The 25,307-nt window shown below is 37.0% G+C and overlaps 1 protein-coding gene across 8 annotated transcripts in view; it reads right to left on the bottom strand.

Annotated features, from left to right (window-relative positions):
• MPP7 (MAGUK p55 scaffold protein 7) overlaps positions 1–25,307 on the bottom strand; it is a 158,197-nt gene that overhangs the window by 100,737 nt on the left and 32,153 nt on the right. For 6 of the 8 annotated variants that reach the window (XM_052804997.1, XM_052804988.1, XM_052804979.1 and 3 more), the window contains 2 exons: positions 15,531–15,697; positions 1,699–1,817 (listed from right to left, as the gene is read on the bottom strand). In XM_052804997.1, coding sequence (XP_052660957.1) covers positions 1,699–1,817; positions 15,531–15,567 — 156 coding nt within the window. In that variant the 5' untranslated portion in view covers positions 15,568–15,697. Of the gene's footprint in view, positions 1–1,698; positions 1,818–15,530; positions 15,698–18,107; positions 18,292–25,307 lie in introns of all 8 variants that reach the window. The other 2 variants (XM_052804946.1, XM_052804972.1) reach the window with 1 other exon arrangement.

A 25,307-nucleotide genomic window follows, 5' to 3' on the forward strand; every position in this document is an offset into this window, starting at 1 on the left:
ATAAAAATGGTTGGAATACTTCAATGCCTTCTTGTTACAACTGCAATAAAGTGACCATTCACTGATCCCCCAAACTTTCTATCTGCCTCAAGAAAGCCTTCTCATTAATTCTTTTTTGTTAAAAGCAGAAAGACCAATCCACCCTGCAATAACAAGTAATGTGGTAACTAGGGCACGCAACTAGGAGAGCCAGTAGGAGAGCCAACTTTTCTAAACTGAGAGTATACTCAAGGAGAGTAAACTAATTACTGTTGTGCTATCTTTGTCTTCTTTTGAGGGAAGGGGCAAAAGGGAGCAAGTGAAGGAGTTTGAAAAGGTTTAGGTTTTGCCTCAATAGAAAATTAGAGCAAATGTTGAAATGTGTTTCACACATCCACACTCATTTTCTAGCCAGCCTTCTTTAATTCCCAATCCAGAAAGAAAACTAATTTAGCAACTGACCTAACATTTTGCTCAGATGCACACCACTGTCAGCCTCTATTAGAAAGACAACTGGTGTTCCCCTTGCAGTGATCTTCTGAGCCACCTGACCAGACAGCTGCAGCAAAGCAGTAATGAGTCTGGGAATCACCGCACTTCAGAAACATTGATGAAATTCTTTAGGCAAGCAAGTACCGCCAAGCACTGTTCCCCTGCTTGTTGCTTTTGTGTATCAACTACCAGAGAGTACTTGTGTTTACTTTTATATGCAAATTTACAGCTATTTTGAAAATCATTTTGGCCAAGCATCAACATTATTACATAGTTTTCCAGAATAAGATAGCTGAAAGAAATGGAAAAAGGTGACTCTTTCAAACCTACGTCAAACTAATCCCGATTTTAAGCTTCTTCTAGATCAGTGACTGACAAGGGTAAGAAATTCTGCTCGATTATGTAGAAGTCTGGATATATTCACAGCATGGGTTACTACCACCTACTGACTCATTTGAGACCTCAGAACTTCCTTCCAGCTTGAGTTAACTCTGTACTGGAGACTGAAGACATACTTACCATTTTGTAGGAGTGGAACATTTCTTACCAGCTGATTGGTCCAATTTTTCTGCTATAAGCAATTTTAACATTATCGGGGTAGCTCTGCATACTCCCATGGCATGCTCTGATTTCTTGTTGCTGATCATTTTCGTAGCAGGACACTATACTTTATTCAAGTATGCTTCCAAACTTATTTTAGGTGGTACTTTAGTCCAACATATTTATGTGCAAAACACAATTTTAAATGGAGGCAAGCCAATAAAAGAAACAGCTTACTAGAATTTCAGTTGACTTTGTTAAAGGAAATTATTTTAAATTAACGTGGCTACTGAACTGTTGCCATACTTGACCTCAGAAAATATATTCCTTCTAATTTTTGCTGTGAACATTTATTTATTTAAGCTAAACTCCAGGTCTTCAATGTTGACCATAAAGAAGTCTCAGATTTCCTGCTACTATTTTGTACTCTTTTTTTCTAAACAAGGGCAAACAACATATGTTTGCTGCATTAGCGTTACACTGCCAAAACATCACTCTTAAATGAAATCATCTATGTATTTTTGGTAGAATCTTATTTAACAACTTCCACCCCTGACAGAAACAGAGTTAAAACAAGGCTGTTTTGTTTTCACTGAGCAACAGTTTGATCACTGGTTTACTAGATGGCGCTCAAAACATTTTTCCATATGCTCTTCTCAAAGAGAATCTGACTTAAATGTGGTTTACCTTCACCAGTGAATGAAGGCTTTTTTCACCAAACATATCCCAGAGGAAGGTCAGGTCTTCCTGGCTGTCCACATGTGGCTGCAGCTGGGCTGGCAATGCAGCCAGCAGCTCGTACAGACCTATAAAATGAAAATAAAACACAAAGTGTAATCTAGGGGTGATCTCATTAATTTCACTTAACAGTTCTGTGTAATTGGCTGCCTGGAGCATGTCATTTTAACTGAATAGGGAGTCTGGAGTATCCAGCATAACATTAACTTGTAGAACCAAAAGGAACATTTTAAAAAAATTACTAAGAAGCAAGTATTAGCAGTGTACTTTTTACCTTGTCACGGTTGTCAAGCTTCTACATCCGTATATATTTACACAAGGTTATGCAGAAAATTCATAAAGGTTTTGAAAAAAGGACAAAACCAGAAAAAAACATACATTCCTTTGCTTAATCGTTATTCCATTTCCCTTGATGTTAGCCAAAGAGTGAAATGAGTCATGAATAGGAAAAACTTCCTTAAAAGAACAGAAACTGGATAGGGTGGTCCATTAAAAAAAGGTTCGTGGTTTCTCTAAATATTTCTTGCTAATATATTGCTTAATATTTTTTTTATCCCGTGTTCAGTAGGAATCCACAGCAAGACAAAAGGAACTGCTCTGTTTTGCAGGATTAAACCTTAAAAAATAAAGCCAACACAGCTTTCCCAGACACACAGAAATACTTCAGTAACATTTTTCATTTGCAGGTATTTGAGATTCTCCGTAGGGTTAAAGCAATTGCTGTTCCCAGTTATTTGTGGCACACCTCACCAGCGGTCTCGGAGGGGCAGACAGTAGCACACTGTTCCACAGTAGCATACAGCATAAAATATCCATCATGCACACAAGCCATCAAACTGCTGTCCAAGAAATGTAGCAACAGTGTTTGCAGCAGCCCTCTGTAGGGAGGGAACCTGGCATGAGTTGATATCAATTCATAGCACATGTTTAATTTTCCAGTGGGATTACTTGGGGTAAAAAGGACAAAATGCCTTTTTCTCCTGTCTGCTGTCTACAAAAACACCAATAGTCTCCTGGGATCCAAGATACACGGTCCTGTTATTATTTTTAGTCTGAGTAAGTGCTGCTGTTCATCATAAGGACAGATTTACAAGATATTCTACTGGTGAAGAACACTGTTGTAAGTTATAGGTTACCTATCATTATTATGCCTATTATCTCCCTAAAACTTATGATTTAGAATATTTATTAGTAAACATAATTTCACAACCTTTCCAGGCACTACATAGCCCTTTCAAAATTACATACAGCACCTTTGGGATCCAATTATTTAACTTTGTCTTTTTACTGCCTCTCAGTAAAATATTCTGGAAAAGAAAGTTCCTTCCAGATACATTCTTTTTTGTGGTCCAAGTGTTTTTGGTGGTTGATATTCATTTCTCTTAGAATCTTGCTTTTATTTAAATCTGCTCTTATTTATGCTTCAGAAATACTGCAAAAAGAGGATACAACTGAAACCACTACAATTTTGCACGGACACAAAAAGAATGCTGAGCCTTGCCTAGTGAGACGCAGTCAGTGATTGAGCTGACACCCAGAGAACAGGGGTTTGAATGGGACTCTTGACTCTGACTTTCTGGACAAATAGAACTTCAGCACTTAGCAGAAATGGTTATGTTTATCACACAATCTATGCTTCAAAAACATTTTCATTTAGAAAATTAAAAAACTTCTTTACACTCAGCCTTATATTTCTGCACATAGCCACCTTTGTTACTGCAAATACATTTACCTCAGAATAACCTGAAGGTTGTTGGAAAATGGAATAGAAGGTTCAATGTGAACTCACACAGTGGCATAACTGCTTAGGAACAATTCATGTGTGCCATTCAGAAGAAAGAAAATATTAACTTCAGCCACTCCTTTCAAATAAGAGATGTATAACAGAGTAAGCTTTCTTTTCCTTGACCTATCAGATCTGCTTAAATTTCACATATAATCAACTATAAAACTATTCTGTCCTTGTAACTTGCTCCTCAAAGCTTTGATAATTAAATCCCCAGTGAAAATAAAATGAAAGTTCATGTTTCCTAATGGATTAACTATTACAGTAGTGACACAGGGTAAGACTGAATCTGCCTATAATGAGACTTAAGTTTTATACACAGAACTCCCAGAGAAAAATCCTGCCTGCTGGCACTCCAGGACTGACTTACCCTGCAAGTGCTTACACACAGCCAGCTCAAAAGTGGCTGTGGGCTTCCCTTATTCATATAGCCCTGAACTGCCCCTTCTAGGGGAATGGCTGTCCATGTCCCTAGTGCGCTACTCCAGCTTCGACAGCAATGCACCACCCAATCTGTGCAACTCTCCTGGGGAAGTGGAGAAACCTAGATGGGTGCTGACTGATTTTATCCAATATCATGGCTATGTTTCTAGTTGTGCCCTGCTTTGGCTCTACAGTCCAGTGTTTATAGCTTTCAGCCAGAAGGAAATCAGAATCCCACCCTTCTCCGCAGCAGCAGAACCCAAGGACTATGCCACGCAGCATGCTGGAGAACACCACACTCCCCTCTTCAGACTCCTCTTGAAACTGAGCACTATGTAGCCAGGGGTAAAAAAACTCAACCAAGGAGCCAAACGAAAATCGGGCAGAAGGAGGACTTCAGGTATTTAGTTGGGGAGAACAGAAGACAAAGATCTACAATATGTCTAAAGTTAAATTTATGTAATTCCAGATCATCAGACTCAGCTATAGCATCCTTCCAAACAGAAGGTAATGGCAGCAGAAGCAGCTAGCACCTGTAAAGGTTTACTTTTACAGACAGAATCTCATTTTTTCTTGTTCCTTCTGTGGTGCCCAGTAGCACAGAATCAAAAATTTTCAGATGGGCATTCAGATTTTTACATATGAAGAAAAACAGTATGTGGATCTTCTACACACACACCCCTCCAACCAAAACATTGCATTTTATTTGTGTCTCAATTACATAAAGTGTGTTGTTCTTACTCATTGCAGTGTGAAGAAACAGTGAAAATGATGGCTGGCATATGACTTTACTAGCAAATGGGATTTAAAAGAAAGTGCTTTTGTGACATGGAAAAAATAATTTGTCAAGTTACTGTAAACTGGTAATGAAGTTGAAATGACTACATTGGCAACTACATATTGGCCTAATTTAAATGACCAGATCTGATAACTTATCACATCCATCTTTCCAACAACTGAAGGGCGGTAGCTCAAATCTCTGCAGCCCCGTAAGGTGTCACTGTACAGAGATGCTGCCGTGCAGCAGTAGAAGTAATCCGAACTTAACAGCAAAGACTGCTTCAGCCCAACCTCAAACCTCCTGCAAAACTTCTAACTAGCACCTCAGGTGGTTCTGCAAGGCAGAGCCAAAGGCCACTGAAATAAATGCAAGTTTCTCACTGGTTTTAGTACTGCCAAGCTGTTGAAACCAGATTTTTTTTTTTTTAGTCTTTTCAGTAGCAATTATAAAGACTGAAGTGATGCTATACTGAACACTTTTGATCACTTCTAAAAACAAAAATTACCTTTTGAAAAGGTCATAGCTATACCCCATATTCAGATGAACTGCTTTGTAAATTAAAAATGCATGTTCGTTGCGTAAGCCATGGAATGAGATGTATCTCAGCACCTCAGAGCTGAATGCTACCGTTGTAAGCATGTGGCTGCCAGGCCTCAGTTGTGCTCTTGGTCTCACTTTGATGTTTCTCTTAAAGTCCCACCTTCTTGAGTCATATGACATGCATGGACCTCCTATTAAAAAAAAGGATTTTGCACGCATTTTTGGAAAGATGCCCACAATTTAAATAAACACACAAAAAAAGCTTTTTAAAAAAAGTACCTAGAGATTGTGTTTAAAAAAAAAAAAAATCATGAAAAGCCAAAAAAAAAAAAAACCACCCTGTTTTTTTAATGCCTGATGTTAGCAATACTATAAAGAGTCTTGAAAAAATAAAATAAAAAGCTTTTTTTTATACACTGTTGCTATTCTGCTCAGGTTCTTCTAATTTTTTTTTTTAGTCTAGTTTGCCTAAACGTAACCAGGTTTTATATTTAAAAGGAATCGTATGCCCACTGGGATTTTCTAGTATCAAAATACTTCAGGTGTCAAAATTCAGTAAAGTAAACATGACTTACACAAGAAAAACTCATTTACTTCAATTTTTAAAAGCAGATCATTTATTCAAAGGTCCCAGAAGATCTGAGCATACATAAAAAAAAATTAACAATGAGCTTAAACATGGAGATGTAAGACTATTTTGCAATTATAAGAGGCGAAGTAGGCCCAGTCAGTCCTACAACTTGGGGGGGGGGGGGGGGGGGGGGGGCAGGGCAGGAAGCCCAGATCACAATGTAATCATTCCTGGACATTCCCAAATCATTGAAACAGAGGACGAAAAAGGGCCCTTTCTAGATTAAACAAGGTCATATAATCCAGTGGCAGTAATAAGAGTCAATTTCAGATAAACAAGGGAGCTCCTAGTTTTAGATACTAGTATGCTGCTATTTATATTCATGTTATATAAATTAGGTACAGTATCTAAAACTTACGTGAACTAAGTAAAAGCCTATAGCATGGAAATGTTAATAAAAGAAGACAAGCATTGCACACAGGAATAATATAAAACTCTTACAAGAGTGGAAGGGGGAGGGGGTTGTTTGAAGGTGCTTTTGCAGTCTATTAAATCTGATTACCTGATTCAAGAATAAAGAAATTTAGAAGCAATAAACTAATATTGGGCATACAATACACTTTTCATGAAATCTAATTCATCCAAGAAAAGTGACACAGGGAATTAAAAACCAATGACTAGATAACCTTGCCTACAGAAATAGTCCATGTAAACTAGATGCGTGTAGATAATCTAAATACACATACATAATCTAAACCTAAAATTTACAACAGCTTGTCATGGATAGAGAAACTACTCTGAACATTTTGGGCTTGCTGCAAGAGCAAGTAAGATAAAATGGCTGCAGAATAAGGCTTGTAGCATTCTGCCAGCTTGGACTAAGGAAATAATTTCAAGGGAAAATCCAGCTATGTTTGAAAACTCAGCACTGTCCCTGCTTAAAAAGGTAATAGATAAATTTCAATTTGTTCTTTCAACACAGTTAAGCAGTTCCTGTCTTCAGAGTATCTTCAAGCTTTTCCTAAGCTTAATTAATACAATTTAGTTTTATTCAATCTGAACAACAGAGTGTATAATAATGGCAATTCCAATTTAAAAATGTGTACACTAAATTTGCACATGCAATAAGATTTAAGACTAAGCAGCAATGGAAAGCTTTTAAATCAGAAACAACGGGACATAAAGAATTTTTCCAGTTCTAGAAAATTGCTTCCTTCATAGTGTTATATTCTATAGAAGACTGCTTGTTCCTAGGAGGAGAATAAATGGCTAAGCAATTGATGAAAGTGTTCCCGTACTGAACCACTCACACTGCAGATTCCAGATGCTCTACATTCTTGACATCAGAATGGAAAAATTTACTGTTAGTCTAGAGAAATTTAATATCACCATTCTTGTCATATCCTTCATAGCTTCATTATTAGGACAAGTCTGTGGAAGCTATAAACTAGTGCTAAATGATAAAAAATATGGTCTCTGCGTTCCATCGCTCTTGCATATTACAAGAAAACACCAACTTTGTTTTGGTTAGCGTAAGGAAAGAAATGGAGACAAATGGATGTGCATTTGCTTTCATATGTTAATTAGTTTCCTGAATTAGCATTCTGAACAATGATGCCAGACTTCGAATCAAAAATTTTTACAGTAACTGAGGGATAATAAACACTAAAGAACATATATCTAAGCCCAGAACAACACTGTAAAATTTTATTGTATTAATAAAATGGGACACACCAGCCTTTAAATTTTCCACTTTGTCAAAGGTAAAATAATCAGCACCATTTGCTGCCATTTATAACAAGCTGACATTTTTTCACATTTGAACTGTACTTTACAGTTCTATAAAGGCTCAGACAACACTTGCCTTACACAAAAGCAAACAGCATTGCAGCAGAAACACTCATTCTGACATCCTCGCTGCTGCATAATAAAATCAGTCACTAACACCAAATATTGAAAATTACTTCATTCTGAAGTTTAAGATCAGTATTTATGCACAGGTTCAAATAAAAACATATGCAGTACACATATGCATTAGGATAGACATACTGCACCATCCTATCAGACTCCAGTTGTAAAAAGACCACTATGTGCTCAAGTTTACGTGCTACAAATAGTTCTTTTTTATGTTCTCTTAAGTAATTCCACCGAATATATGGGCTTCCTGACATTGCAAAATGTTAAAGACTAACAATTTTTCTTTGCAGAACCAGAGTGATTAACTCATTCCAGCAAGTACCTTTTTTTAATTTTGCAGTTTAGTGTTTTAAAAAAGGATTAACCTAATTTTCAAAGGTACAGAATACTGAGTAACTAGATAATCATGACATTTGAGTGATCAGCATCTTTGAAAAAATATCTGGTTTGATTTATTTGCAAATTCACAAAAAAAGTAAACTGCTGAAATCCTTATGGATGGCACAGCAATAGAAATGTCAATGCTCTTTTTTTCCTAATGAAAACAAGAATTTTGCTGTAAGTGTCCTCAAAGTACAAGATTACATACTCACTAAGGGTAATACAGCCTTTTAACTTAAAAGTTGTACCAAATTTTTATTCCTCCAAGCTACAGTAATTTGTTAACCCACCTTAAAACAACATTATGACAGAAAATGTTGAAAGCGAGCAATCAATTAAGCCCACCACTTTTAAAAATATTATTTCCTTCAAAATGGAAAAGTCTTTAGTTTTGGAACTTGGCTCACAGAGCTAAAGAATCCGCAGTTGTTTGAATCAGTTATTGGTCTTTTAGGATTTGTCTCAACATGTGTATTTCAGATTTAGCATACCACATACCTTTATGTTCTGATGCGAGTTAAATAGTTGATCCCTACTTGCATTCATACAGGGCAACACTGTTGCTGCAGAGTTCTTGCTTGTACAGCTCATCAAAGCTGCTTCAAAATCGAAACCCCTCAAAATGTAGTTACTAAATGCTGTATCAACAAAGATACTTTCAAAGTTCATAAAATGTACTTTCATGAGTATTCAAAAGCTCTCCTATTATCTGCAAGAGCAACACATACATAAAACTGATTTAAAGTGACCTATCAAGCACAAATTAATAAGCAGCTTGTGGAAAGCTCATACAAAGATCTGACGTTCATATTTTTTTCAAAAACTCTTGGCTCCTCCAACGAAGCCTGCATACTACGACACCTTGAATAACCTTGACTAATTGACTGGTCCTTTGTATAGACATCAACTTGGTGAGTCTTTAGGATTTCTATCTAGATCTTCATCAACACTAGAGAAGGCAATAGCAAGTACCTGGCAGTCAGTCAGGAAAAAACTCATTCCAGCACTAGGATGTCACTGGGCATGCTTGCCATGTTTAACTCTTTAGTCACAGTTTGCAACGTTAAGAGACTTGGCACTGGGGAGGGGTGGCAAGGAATACTGAAAGTGGCATTTTACATCTGCAAAAGGAGGACACAATATCGCATTAAGAGACTGAATAAAGATTTCTAACAACCGAAGTCAAGACTATTTTCAACTTATTGTGCCTAAAACTACTGGAAACACCATTTGATTACCACGTATCTCAACCTTTCATGTTGTGTCTTGAGAGTAGAAGGAAAAGTCCTACAATCCTAGGCAGTACTGATGCCCAAAAACATGCCAGCATATTATTTCAGTGTTGTGATTCACTGTATGACTGAGTTTAAAATTTGACACTCAAAACAATTATGCCATTACATCAATCAGTCATATATACAGCCACATACACTTGATATACAAGTCTATAGAGGTATATAGGAATATACAAAAGTTTAAAGAGTCAAGTACGTCATCATCTTATCTTGAAAGTAAGTTTAGAAAATTAAACTATTTGAAATAATTCAACTATTTCGTAGTTTATTCCTAAGATTAATATGCTACGTTGAGGGGATTTTTTGTTTGTTTGTTGGGGTTTTTTTTAAGCCAATCTGTTATTTTAAACACGAAATCATATTTGAACCCCTGTGCTCCACAGCAAGGCAACTAACAGCTAGCAGGGAAGCTTCTCACTATCTCTTAGTAGTACTAAATTTCCTTCAGATTAACAGCTTTAGTTTTATTAAATCAGCCAATACTTGTGAAATTGGGCTGAGAAGCCACAGAACCTTTCCTGACAGCAAATGCACACAATACATACGGTCTGCTAGCTAACCTGGACGCTGGCACAGCTACACTTGAACGGTACAGCATGGCAGTCTGCTCTTGGCAAAGGACATCTGGCACCACTAGGAACTGTCAACCATTTGTGTAATTACAGCTTTTGGTCCAACACACATAGCTATACATTTAAGCCTCTGGTTAGAAACAATATAGGCTGTCGTACTTTCAAATTTACTGCAAAACTACACATTGCTCACCAAAAAAAAAAAAAAAAAAAAAAAAATTGAGTAAAAATTGTTGCAGCTGCCAGACCATTTAAATTTACATTTGTGTCCAAGAACTGTAACAGTTTTAAAGAGTTTACCATCAGTAAATATAATTGCACACATTTTCTGATTCCACACTGCTGAATCAGTCTACCATAACATAAAATATTAACCCAAACCAGAACAGTTTAGAGAAATTTCATTCTGCTTTGAACAAGTATTCCAACAGTCACCATAAGTATGTTGATACCAAAATAAATACCCTTTCCAACACCAGCAAGTTGTATTTTTAAAAATTAAATATGATAGCAATTAAAGCTAGCCATACGTCTCATACTTTCCCAAATCTTTCATATTCACGTTAGCCTACAAGCCATTTAATGCCTCTGGCAGCTGGAGATGGGGAGAATTCAAGAATGCACGATAAAATATTGGCTCTATTTAATAATTCTGTATAAATTTTGCCTCAGCTAGCGTATCGGTTTTCATGAAAATCTAGCCATATCTGTGCATTTCAACTTGGTGAGAAATTTAAGTAGCCTTGAAATTACGATGCAGCCAAAGGCATTTACATACTACACTTGAGGCAGCACACCTATGCCTGAGTCATAAGCAATGGTGTGAAGCAGGCGAGCGAAGGCTTTCCATCTGCTCCACTTCCACTGCGGCACGTCAGTGGGGAAGCAGAGACAGTTTGGAGCAGGATTCAATTGCCCTGCAAGCCTTCACCCTGGCAGGCTCCAACGGAAGAGCTACTCCCAGAAATCTTTCCTTCATCACTCTCCTAAATTCCCTTTCTCTTCATCTCATGACAATGAACCCAGACCTTTGGCCACCATTTTATGTTATTACATTTTTTTAAACAGGCTGTAAAAATAGAACTGCCTGATTTCTATCTCCCTCCTCATTCTGAAAACTGGTTTAAAAGGCTGAAATCTTTAGCCACTTCAGCTTAATTTGTCCTTCTTCCCCTACAGATGTTTCTGATGTCCCCCTCTCAGCTCAGCCAACTACTCAGCTTTTTCTTCATGTCATTACTGTTTCTTTTTTTTTCTCTCTACCTTTTTATCCTTTTCATTATCAAGCATTCTTAGAAAAGATTATGTTAAAACTGGCAAGCTGATTAAAATGCATTAGTAGTAAATAAAGGGAAGACATCTATATGAAAACAGTAAAAGCAAGGATAGCATCTTTCGGTGTTCAGATGATTGCAAAATCATCTTTGAACTTTACATTGCTTGCAGTGGTCTCACTTCCCTGCGAGGTAATCCATATGCTCTATGGAGCTATCATATCAACATAATATTCTAGCAAAATACTTCTACTAGTATTCAGTACATCCACATCAACAGCATGCAGCTTCAGAGGTAGAGATAATTCTTAAAGAATCACAGAATACACTACTAAAAATGCAGTTTGGAAAAATACCTAACATTTAGAACTAATTTCATATCTTTATTTTGCATTATTACAAAATAGAGAAGAAAACACTAAAACCGGGAATATTTTAAAGGCTATGTGAATTTACAATTTCATTAGTAACAAACGTGTTGCATTTTTTTAATTTAAAAAACTACCACGTATTCAGTTTTACAGGCTTGTAATACTGAAAAAACTCCACTATCTGGCATAGCATTAGCTCCTATATGTACTCAAGAAGAAACTAATGTAAGCCCTGCACATTTTTTCTTTCTGTAATTCACAATATTCAAATTCAAGAACTGCTTCTGACTTTCATTATATTTAAGCAATCTCATACAGTTTTACTTGGTGGCCAAACTTGGCCCATAAATATGATTTTCCCACTGACAATACATGAATCAAAAACACCAAGTCTGCTTTGCACATTCATGCACTAGTTTTTAAGGACAAACAGCAAAGCATTTTTAAACTCCTCAGCTAAGCAAACTTGATACAGCGTTGAGAGGAAAGAAATCTGTAACAATTTTACGATGTTTTTCACACTAAAACAACATTTAAAGCATAATGATGTCATTTTGGCTCCACCAAAGTCAGCAACAAAGCTGCCATCAACTACTGTGAAGCCAGAACTACAAAGTTAAATCTTCCTAAATATATCAGATAAGTGAATGCCAGATCTTGCAGACTTGCTTTACCTGCAAAAGTGCAACTCGTCTTGCTCAGTCTTCAAACTCTATTTGACGGGCTTACACACAGAGTTCAAGCAGACTTTTGCAACACAGAAAATACTTAAAGCTTCAGATGCAGCCTCAGGCAGGAGCTCAGCCTTCCTTCCATTCAAGATGGTTGCTTTAAGATAACTTTGACCTGACACTGACAGGACTATAAACCTCAAGGGAGGAGCAGAATCATACACATGTCAAACAACAAGTAATTTTTATTATTTTTACTATTATTATATTAATATAAAAATAGGGTTTCTACATGGCTAATGGAGAGTGGAAGAGAAAGAAGCATGTGCACACAGGCCTTTCTCCTCTGTCTTAAAGTTAAGAAGCCAGATCAGACTGCTAAGGTATAAGTTTGATTTCAAAGTCACTTGATGAATCTAAATTAATTAAAACAAATGTTTTAAACAAAAGATTGCAAATATTGCAGCCATGCTTTGATTTATCATAGTTTAAAGTCTGGCAAATGCCTCTCAAAACAGATTTAAGAGGCATTGTTTGTGTTCAGAAGAATATACAAGTTAAAAAGTGGTATAACAAAAGCACGTGTAAGTATTTGAAGGAAGCAGCTGCAAGGACATGGTGACATCCCTAATAAAGTCTGTTGACAAAGTAAAAGCAATGTAAAATTAACACAAGTAGGTCAAGATTTAGTCTGATCAGATGTGGCCCATCATGAACACTATCCTGCTTTAACAGTGGTCTGATGCCTAAGACTATTTAAAAAAAAAAAAAAAAAAAAAATCAGTGTTTCCATACTACTGTCTGAGCTTCCAATAGTCCATGACTTGGCAACTTTTCGATATTCACAGATGATGCATTTCTATTTACTAGTCCTCAATGAATTCTTTCATTCATTTTTAAATCCAGGTTTACTTTTACTTCACCAGGATAGAGGAGACACAAAAATAAGCTAGGTTGGGGTTTTGTTTGAATGCGTTAATAAAACAGAGTCTTAGCAGACAGACTAAACGAAGTTGCATCCCTACTCTAAAGGTGCATTTTTGTTAGGTTCCCACTAAGTGACTTGCTAACTTCACAGCATCCCAGACAGTCCTCTCATGGACTACAGCAGTTTCAACTCATTACATGTCACAACACCAGTTTATGCAGGCAGGGCGAGAGGAAAACTGGTCTACCCACCAAGGAACAACAGAGGTAAGAAAATCCAAATTTTTCTGTGTTTCTCTTTTTTTAATCTAAGAGTGAGAGTAATAGCAGAAAAACAGGGCTCTGATTAGAAACCACCTGTCTTATAACCAGGAGAGAAAGCACAGTTTGATGTAATCATTCAAAAAATACTTAAATACCTATCATCCCCATCAGGAAATACTTTAAAGAAAGTAGAAGAAAACAAATAATTCTCTTTTCCCTCCAAATACAAATTTTTATTTAAGGAAACAATTTACAACTTGCAGCAGAAAACAAATTGGATTTAACAAGCAGTATTATTTAACAGCAAGATATTAATGGTGCATATCATATTTTACTATAGATTTCCTGGGAGAACGGAGATAGTTGAGCTTTATCACATACCATAATTATTAAAGGTGTATTTGGAGCATCATATGCATTAAATAGCACAGTAAACCATGTTTTTAGAGACATTTTAAACACACACAGTTTTAAAATCAGGATTTTTTTCCTACTTTTTGGAGCCCTTTTCTTTCTTTATTCAGAGAATATGTCCATGACTATTACTTTTGGACATATTAACGTTCTTTAAACAATAAAACAAGCAAAACTGTCAGCATCAGGCAGCAGTCATCACACATCCCCCTGCTGTTCACCTCAACATGTTCTTGAGACTTCTGAAATGTCAGAAAGCATTTGGCCAAGTAATAACTTAAAAAAAAAAAAAAAAAAAAAAGGCAGGTTTTGGACAGACACAAAAGGTTGTGTGATAAAGAAAGCAAAGATCCAGAGTGGAAAAACAGCCCAGACTGGACCCTGACAAATCTTCCAAAATTCAGCTTTAGCATACTAAACAGCTTCAACTGCACTTATTTCCATGGGGGAGGGGAGAGAAAAGAAAGGTATGTAGAGGTAGGGTTTGGCAAGATGATAGTCAAATCCCTTAAACACAGGAATAAGGAGACAAAAAAGGCAAATAAAACCAAACACAACCCTCCCTCCCCATGGTAATAAACACACACACACACACGCAACTCTAAAGATTAATCTTTTAATCTAAGAGAAATTTTACATGGATTGGGGGGGAGGGAGGAAAACACTGCACTGAAAGGTCTATTTAAAATAAGAATCAAATGCAGTTCCTTATATACATATTTTTTTTGGATTCCTGACTTGAAATCTCCCTCTTCGTTTTCAAAATCCTCTGCTACTTCTCGTGCATAAAACTATATGATCTAGAATAACAAGCACAGGGGTGGAAAGCAGGGATCTTTGTATTGTAACCTCGGCCAGATCACCTATTTACCAAACACCCTCGAGCAAAAATACTAACTTTAGTTGTCCCTAAAACAGGGACAAAAATATTGGCAGATAGAGAGAATGTATGCATAACAGCAACATGAGATTTAACCTTTGAATATAGCCTAATATTGTGACAAAGAAGGTGAAAAGTATGGAAAGCTACATATCTGCACTCCCACTGCCTGCAGTCAGTGATAGGAACTGGACTCTGACGTGGAAGGCAAGGGAAGGAAGAGAACTTGAGACAGTATTTTTCTTCTCCTAATTTGTTAAAGAAGTGTCAAAACTAAATAGTCTGTGTTCAGAAATAACTCCACTGATAACTGTAACTCACAGAGGGGATAGTCTAGACTGCTGCAAATATTAAGGCATGTATGATATCATCTTTTATTTTTTCCTCTTTTTTCAAGTTAACATTGTAGGAACCATGCTCAGAGGTGAATCCAAATTCTTCAGATCCATATATAATATCCGTTTGGAGTTCTTTTTTGAGGGTTGGGAATGGAGGGGCAGAAGGTGGTGGTGGGACTTTTAAAAATTTATTTTATCTGTGGTGTTTCATATATCTGAATTAACTTCAGGGAGAAAAGGTTATGTTTAAAGTCTTAAATTAAGCATCTGTTGAGACCATAATTGATTATCTTATTTGATGATTTCTTTAAATAGAGACTGTAGACTTAACAAATAAGATCTGGAGGAAACATGCAGTCCTCCTTGGCTTGCGTACCTGTGTCACTTCCAGATCCAGTTGATAACGCTGGCATGATTTAGTCTGCAGAGTATCACACAGGAAGGTCAGACTAGCACTCTGCAGCCAGAAGGCAGAAGTTAATTTCAGTTTAACTGCTTGCAGCCAAGTTGTCTACAAAGATTTATGCTATCTCCCAATTTCTCCTAGAAAGAAGAGAAACAGAATTTTACAATTAAGAACGTTGTTAAACTGTAAATTACTGCAGCTAACCAAATCCAATCATTATTACAAAATAAGTTTTTTATTTAAGAGTCTCAAAACAAAGTGCTTTGTATTTATTTATGACTGTTAAGATTCCCCCCCCCCCCCCCCCAGTAAAACAAGTTTTGTTTTCTTCAGTCCAGCCTATAATTCCATTCTGCTGTAAAAATAATTTAACACATTTCTCTCATGTAAATTAAACTCTCTAACTCTAGCGTGTCAGGTATTTTGGAAATAAAGTCTAGGGTTATTTTATTAAAACAGTGAATAATTTAAGTCACTCAAATTTTGCTACTACTGATCCCAGAAAAAAAAAAATTGCTTGGTAGCATAGTAATTTATTCAGTGTTTCTACTTAACCTCCTTTCAATTGTTTTCAGTTCATTTAAAATCTGACATGCAATTTTAATTTGTAATCTGGAAATATAATCTAAATTTTAACTGAAGTTGTAAAAAAGCAGGACTGGGGCAAACACTTCTCTAAGTTAAACAGCAGTTTGATTCATGGAGTTGATTGAGTCATTATCATGCAGATGTAAGGAATTTTTCTGTAATTCATTACTACAAAGTCAGTATTTTTTTAAAAACATTTTTTAATAATTGCACAGGCCTACTGATACTAAATTTGGGGTCTCTCAACCAGTTCTTGAGGAAAATTCAGAGCAAATGTAACAGAAGTAAAAACCAATTTCAAATGGAAGTGAACATATTTAAATTCAAGTATGTTAAAATATGAAACTGGAACACAAACTTGTGAAAAGAAATTCAGAGTTAAGACTGGAAATGTTTACTAATAGCAGGGCAGGGGCTGATGTGTTTGTAAGGAGAAGGAAGGGAGAGGGGGAAGTAGAAGCTAAGAGAAAACAAGGGTTTTCTCCAGATTTCAGTAAACAGAAAGGATCCTTGAAGAAAGCAAGCAGCATAGTTCTGCTTTAGCATAAGAAAATAAATAAACAGAATAGCATTTTGCTGCTGCTGCTGGTTTGGTTTTTGTTGGTTTTGTTGGGGTTTTTTTTAAACACATTCATATTAATCAGAATGACTTTTGAAGTCATCTTGGCTCTGAAAGTGCATATTTTGGACACATTTGTACTTGGCAACAGTCTTGTCGAAGAGTAATATACAGGTGCTGTAAACACTGTACACTGTTCAAAATTTTGTTTTCACCAAAAAAAAAAAAAATCCCCACATTGCTAAAAGTATTACAACATACGAAGGGCCATCCACAAGATTTTCTTTAGTAAGTTTTAAATCAATTATTAGATATAAGCCAGTTGTTAACTTGTCCCTAGGCATAAGCCTATAGTTTAAACAGTCTGGCAACTTATTAAAGTTCTTTTTTTTTTTTCCTCCCCTAAGCGTTTACCCGAAGATTTTGCATGTCAGCTTTCAAGCTCCAGTGAATCTGCTTTGTTTTTTTTAAGAAGGCGAATACAGCAGAAGTTACAGTCCTGGATAACTTCTTCTATGATGAAAAGGACGGAGTAAAACTTAAAAACCTATCTGTTAAGATTGTTTTAGGGTTTGGGTTTTTTTTTTTAGTTATAAAAGTTTGTGGTGAAGAAAAAAAGTAAAAGTTTTCACTTAAAAAGCATCAGCTTCCAAAAAAAATATTTTGACATTCATCAAATCAGCAAGAAGTCCATCAGCTTAAAATTTAAAAGAGATAAGGAAGTTAAGTATTTCAGAGTGAAAGCTCATCTTATGATGACAAAGTTGTAAAACATCTATATGGAAAGCTAGCCAGGGTGCAGTTTAAAAGAAAAAAAAAAAAAGACATCGTGGCAAGGACGCGCTGTACCAATTAAGAAGGAACATATTCACTTTGCATTAATTCTGCTTGTTTTCTTTTTAACACATACAAGCGCCATAAAGCAGAAGTCACATTCTAAGCTCGCTTACAGTCCCCAGCATGAGCACACCACTACAGCTGTACAAAGGATGGAAACATTTTTTAGTTTTCACAGATGTAAGAAACTAGTTAAAACAACGTTATTTACTATTAATGGGACATCTTTCATTTATATGCAGCTTAAAGTACTTTCCTCTATGAAGAAAAAAAACAAAAACATGCAAGGCGTTCTCATTATAGGTGCATTATCATTAATCAGAAATTCATGTTCCTTAAAAAAGTTCACTGTGAAAGGTGGAAAGTCTTGTTGATCTACATACATGTCATGTATTGAAACTTGATCAGTTTCTCTATTTTTCTTTATTTCACAGTAAATCATTCAATATAGAAAAAATTTCAAGCTCCTTATTATTTAAGAAACTTATATACGGCATAAAGTTATTCCCCCCAGATCCTAAATATATATTAATGAAAAATAAATGACCTGATGAAATCCTTACCAGTAAAATGCTTAATATTTTGCTGGAATGGAACGGGGATTTTTTTTTTTTTTAACTTGCAAATTAAGCTACATTTTTGCAGTGATGATGTTATTTTCTTTGGCTCACTTTATTTAAAATGCTTTGGAAGTTTTTGCCGGAGCCCAGCCATAGGCATTGCTGACTGCTGTATGGAATCGATTTGCTGCAACACAGAAATACCAGCTGTTACAGTATGTCCTGAGAGGGATTACCGAATATTCTTAAATTGAAGTTCAATCCATCTTTCCATAAAAATTAGAAGCCAACGCCAGGAACGTAACAGCAGTATCAAGTGCACCTGAGGCATTTACAATACCCAGCAGGACTGTTACAACCAGCCTTTAAAAAGGGCTTATTTTTGAAATTTCATTATTCCAGTCGTACCTTGCTTCTATATATCACACTGTATCGGGTTTTGCTGGCACCCGCCGTGTGGAAACACCGAAGGACGTGCGGTCCCGGCGACACGCCGCGCAGTTTCCACCGGGCCCCGAGCCCCCCGCGCGGCTGCCGCGCCGCGCCTGACACCTAGCGGCGGCGGCGGCGGTGGGCGGGAGCGCCGGGACCGGGGCGGGGGCCTCGCCTCGCCTCGCCTCAGGAGGGTCCCACCTACACAGCCCCCCCCCCCCCCCCCCCCAATACTACACAGGCCTTGCAAGCTCCGGAAAGGAGCTCCGCCGACGGGACGAAGGCGCTTTAATTACTTCTGCTTTTAATTCTTTACATCTAAAATATTAAATAATGAGTCGAAATTGAAGGACAATTAATTATTAATTAATTATTTCTCCCTGTATTTACTTGCATAATGACGGACATTTCTATTCCTAGGGCTTTCCGGATGAACGACAGGTAGTAAAAGAAACATAAAATGAGATGGCTGCAAGAGGGACAGAAACGTTTCCCTACCCACTGGTAACTCCGGCACACTATACAAGCACACTCACCGAGCCAGACACAGTTCTAGTTAGCTTCACTGCCAAGCTCATTAAGGTGACACAACTTACTGGGGTGCCAAATCCCCCAGTTATAAATAGCCAGGAGCAGGGCAGAAGCCTCCTGGGAACAACTTCCCAAACTGCAAAATCCTAGAATTACAGCTCTCCAAGGTGACCGTTTCTCTGCGTATCCCACAAGCAAGAGAGGCCCCATACCGAGGCGCGAGGGGATAGGTCTTGTTCCCGATCACCCATGTTGTCCCTACAGGAGGACTGGTAACCATGGACAGAGGCAGTCAGGTAAAACAAGAGGGTGGGAGGCAACTGAAGGCTGCCAAGACGAACAGCCCTCCATGTAACTTTAGCTGCAGCAGCTTCTTTCTAGCATCCTCTGTTGCTTTTGAATGGAAGGAACTCCACTAGTCATGCATACATTTTATTTTAGTCAAGGTCATTTTTCTACAAAAGATGAGGTAGGAAAACAGATTCAAATTTGTCTTTATGGCAAGCATCACACATTTGGAGACAGCACACATGAAGTCTTGGTTCTACCTTTGACTCCCCGTCCAAACCTCAATAAACTGCATAGTGTTTATTTCTGAAAGGTTATTTTACAAGTTACTTACTATTTTTGGCACTTTAATGAACATACGTTGATTTTCTTCACATTTAAAAAGCAGGCTGAAGACTTTTGACTGATTTATAACAGGTAAAAACATAAAAGGTATGAACCCAGCCATGTTACAAATCAGCGGGGTGGGGGGGTGTTGCGGACACCATAAAACCAGGTTGTTTGATACAAGAAACACTCAACCTGTTTTTCTAAAGGATGCTACAGTTATAAAGACTATAACCTTGATTTCCAGAACTAAACCAGCACGCCTGCAAATGGTATTTGAACTACCAGATAGAGATTTCATGTGGAGACAGGAAATTTGACAGCCATTCAGTCTTGTATTCATCATGGGGCCTCAAGTAATTGAATGACTAGGGACATGTATACAAGTCTCCAAAACCTAGTCAGCACAGGAAATTGCCGAAGGAGGTTTTCTAGACTGGGAGAAGTAAATCTGTTTGGGTAGACAAAATCTGAATTGAAAATGGTGGTCTACTCTTTTGGAAGTTGTAATGTAATGAGATCTATTGAATCCTTAAACTCTTCTGAGGAAATTTCTACCTCCTCAATCACAGGGTCTCTGACAGGCTACTGGAACCTGTTTGCAGCTCCTGACAGGCTTCCAAAGCTGTTCAGCCACCCTTACAGGCAGTACATGCACGTTGTCAACAGGAACCTTCAAAGAATCTTGAACTGGAATTACTGCATAGAGGACACAGCATATGAACGTGATGGGACTTCAAACACACTGCAGAAGGAAGAAGCTACCTCTGACTCACTCAGCTGTGGGTATAATGGAAATGAAAAGAGTGGCAAAAAACTCTGGGTATAGCATCCAATAAAAATAATTAAAAAAAAAAAGGAATATCTATGGCAACTACCAAATGTTATTAACTGATTCACCAACATACAGAACATGGACTGTCCCAAATTGAAAAGAACAACAGCTGCCTTCACTAACTTTTTCCTGATCTTGCCATCATATCAATCTTCAGCCATCAGAAGAATTTAAGGCTTCTGCATAATATTTTTCTGTATAATGTTCTATCAGTGTTCTCCATTTTGTTTAGCTTACATAAATTTTTAGCTTACACCACAGGGATGTTAGAAACAACCTCACTTTGTTAAAAGGCTTTGAGAATAATAGATGAGAATTTAGACACTCTTAAGCAGCCATTGAGAATGTATAACTGCTTGACTTAATTTCTATGTTTGTAGGGACATCTTTAACAAATACTCAGTTTGGAAAAACCATACTCTGAACTCATGGTATCTTGTTGTGTGCCTTGTACTTCCATGGCTCAAATTTAACTGTGAAGCCCCAAAGCATCAGAAGAGAGAGATCTCTGGTTTCTACTTACTGGAAAATTTTTACAGATGGAGAAAAAAACAGTAAAACCTACAACTACTATTAAAAAAAGAGTATTGAAGAAGTCATGTGCTGAAAAACATTAAGACATTAGAAATGAATCCTCATTAGCCTCTGGTGGTGATTTCCAAGAGTGCTCAGGTCTCACTATAATGAGCAGTTTGATCAACACCAGAACAAAGCAAGGCTGATTTCCAGTGGCCTTCGTGACTGTGGTGTCTAGGCTACATGTTTGGGCCTTTATAATTTTATTCTCTTCCTCATCAAGGATAAGCTCCCTCTAGACCTTTCATTCACTAGATCATTAACAGAAGACACACAACTCCAACCACTACCTGACCACCCCTTTCCAAAAACATGCCAGAAACTCATATATTGAGATCTTCTCTGTGATGTTTGACTGAATTTGTTCAAAGGGCTCAGAAGACAGGCAGGAGAGGGAAAAGAGAGCACAGTATAGGATTTGCTTCCTTCACAACTTCAGCAATAAATAGGTTCCTCCTCCTGAAGAGCTTAATCCTGTGTCAATTGGAAAAATCTCACTTACCTAGACACTTCGACACCAACACTGAAATTGATATCCCAATTTTCTTCTTCCAGACTGTTTTCCCCCCATGATATTCCTTCACCTGGATGGGGACCATAACACAAAACCTGTTTATCTAGATACCACCTTTATCTGAACCCTCTCTAAATACAGCTGTGAAGTACATACTTTCAACGAGTCAATCTAACATAGAACAAAAATAGAAATAAAATATAGAATATATTAAAATATATTGTAGGTATAGTTATTAATTTATATATTAATTATAATCTATTGTACATTAAAAGTTTTAGACGGATCCTTGCTGCCTTAAAACATAGCCATGCTACAAGTGAAATACACTCAATAAGCAGCAATATTACAAAAGTGGCAAGACTGTTTGCAACCTGCACCTTCCCTGTCTTTAACACAAAAATCCCTACATGAGCTCTGTCCAGACTCAGATTTTAAATGTCAGTGTTGGAATTGAGCACATTCCTTTAAATGCATGAAAAGATTCCTTCAAATACATATGCTAAAGCTACAAGTTTGATTTAAAACAGCATCACTGTAGTCAATGTCAGATAGCCTTAGACAGATCCAATTTTCTGCAAATAAAATGTGCCAACTGACAGAATATTATTAGTTTAATGAACTAGTTTAATAAAGCTATTCATTAAAATGTGACCTAAACTATGGCTCAGATCAAAGGTTGCTCTTTCGGTTTGAGTTACTGGTTAGGGCACTCTTTTAACACTTTTTCTCCTAGCTGAAAACCATTCCTTTTCTTGAAAAAACCTGTCAGCAGGTACCACAGCCTTTTCATTGATTACCTGCACAAACAGTTTTGTTCTGGCATGGTTTCTTGACAGTCTGTTTGAAAACTGTAAGTAACTACAGTAAATGATAAACCTTACCGGCCCCCCAAAACACTGAAAAAATTGACAACATTAACATTTTCTATAAATGAGAAAGTTCAGCAAAACATGCTGCAATGAGTCATCTGATAACCTCAACACTCCCTAACAGACAATTACACATGCTTTGCACCAAAGGGCTCTGATACTCCAATTTTAGAAATATACTCCATATGTTAATAGTAGTACAATGCAGTTTGATCCCCCATCTACAAAAGCTGATGGAAAAATCTCTGATAGAAATAAAACCAGGATTAAGGCCATGCTTAATAGAATAGTAACTATTTAATTGATTTATTTAAATAGTTTAGCCAAGTATTTGTGTCGACAGCATAATTTACTTCACAGTCCTGTGGCTCAACAAAACTTGCATGCACCAATTCTGGGGTCTGTTAAACAACCATCTCCAAAAATCACCCTCAGAAATACATAAATATTCAAAACCTATCATTTCAAAGTCAGAAACATCCCCTACAATGTTAGAATGTTATTTTTCAAATTCAAAATTTTGTACACCTCTAGAGCCAAATAAGGCACAAATATTTTACAATGCTTCCATATTTTATTACAGACGTTTTGACCACCCCTTCTCTTTCAGATTAACTAATCTTCTGAACACTTTTCCTTTGTTCAGCGTAACTTTCCATAATCCACTTCTGTCAAAATGCGATGATTTACTTTCTTGATAGAAGAGAAGATGAGTAAAGGGAAGAGATGAATGAATGAATGAATAATTAAACAATATGTATTCTTTCTTCCGAGAGCAAAAGCAGAATAAACCCCACTGTCTTAACATATGTTTTTATCAAAAAAACCCTCACTAAAATAATTTTCATTTTAATCAGTTTCAGATTGCTTTCTTTAATGTGAAGTTTTAAAATTTAATATGAGCAATCTGAAAAGTATATGACTTTAGCTCAATTTTGGAAAAAGTTTCAATTTATTAAGTGGTAATTTATTAGTTGCTTCTTGAGTGTAAGTAACAAAAAACTTCTTTACATGTACATGTGCACAGTAAAAACAAAGTACCACATATGGACAAAGAGCTAGTCAGAGGAAGTATGGGTATTTGATTTCCAGAACTTTACAAGCTTTGCAAGCCAAATTTCTCTGGGATGCTAAGTTTGTAGAAGAAAACAAAGGTGAAGCTGAATAGCCCAACAATGACGTGTTCCTGAGCCTCTGCACTGCTGGTACAAGCACACCAGACACTCCTTGCAGTCTTCTGTTTCTCCGTGGAAGCTCCCTGTGGCCATTCTTCGTCCTTGAATTCTCGATTCCATCTAACTCCCAAATGCCACTGCAAAGCTCACCTCCGGCTTCACACCCTTCCCTCCTCCTCTGCCTCCTTGGCAAGCTCTGGGAGCACCACTGCATCAAGCCCACTGTGTGACTTGTCACCCAGGACACACTCCCTTCCAGTTTTTCTTTTCATTACCTTCATTTTCTCCATTTCCCTCTTTCCAGGAGTGAAGCTCCCCCCTCTCAGACCTTGCTGTCCCAATTCCACCTTGCAGTTTCTTGTTTCACATCTATATCCGTCTTACCCTTTCCCTGGGTGACACTGCTATGTACTCACTATCCTTGTCATGAATTCATGATCTTCCACTAACAAAACATTCATGATCCTCCACTAAAAAAAACTTGCTTTTACCCCTCTCTTTACAAATATCCCCACCTCCTGACACTTTGCTTTTATTTCCCTTACAGTTTTTGCTTTCTCCTGTCTCTATTTCCATTACTGTCCCACCAACGCCGCAGCCCTAATGACCCTATTTTTCACACCATTGCTTTTGAAACCTAGATTCACTTTCCCAAATCTATTCTTGACCAGCAAGTCCTTGCTTTACTACTCTCCAAATAGCTCCTTTAATGCTCTTCCCCTTCTTCTAGAACATGGATTAGCCTAGTTCACACAGGCAAGAAACCTTAAGTTTGTGACACATGCAAGCAGTTGCAGATAGGAACAGAGCAGATGGAGAGATTTTTCTGCCTGCAGTTCTGTACCATCTCCAGACTGGAACTACCCTCAGAGCAGGACTTTCCCATGAGCTGACTTACATACAATCAACGCTCAGTAACATCTGGAAAAGTCCCTAAAAATTTTGGAACCAATCATATATATAGTTTCCAAAGTTATACATTATAATTCAAAAGAGATATGGTTAGGGTTCATCTTTACTGCAACACTTTAAGCTTGATTTACTCTATCAGTACAGTCACTCTGCACATTTTAATTATGTACAAATTTAATTAGCAGAAAATAGATCTATTAGAATTAATTGTAAGTTCTGTCTTGCCAACCTATATAGCCTAAGTTACACTCCCACTGCAATCAGAGTGCCAGCCTCTGAGATTCAAGTCATATTTTCAAGTTTAAAAGCCACTTAATTCAAATCTGAGATTCTGATGAAGAAGAGTCAGATTCAAGGCAAGGGGTAAACTGTATGTCAAGTTCACACTACAGTGAAGACAAGCTCTCAGATTTCACTTCATTTGGCCAAAAAAATCATATTCAATCTTTATGAAGAAAATAATTTAGAATGATAAAAGGTCAATAAACACAAAAGGTAACAGAAATTAATTTGGCAGTGTTACCTACATGAAGAATTTTTTCTGTTTTTCTTGTTAAACTCACAGCTTAATACATTACTTTGTCTTAATGTATACCAGCAAAACACAGGGTGTGCAAAGAGTCCAAGTTAATGTTGCTGTTGGAAACTTAATGTTTGCATTTCCTGGATTTTGCAATTTTAACTAGGTGAACAATACTGCATTGATTCTATTTTGGCATTTGCTACAAATACCAAAGTATT

This window comes from Harpia harpyja, chromosome 1 (genome assembly GCF_026419915.1).
Source record: "Harpia harpyja isolate bHarHar1 chromosome 1, bHarHar1 primary haplotype, whole genome shotgun sequence".
NCBI classification, from domain to species: Eukaryota; Metazoa; Chordata; class Aves; order Accipitriformes; family Accipitridae; genus Harpia; species Harpia harpyja.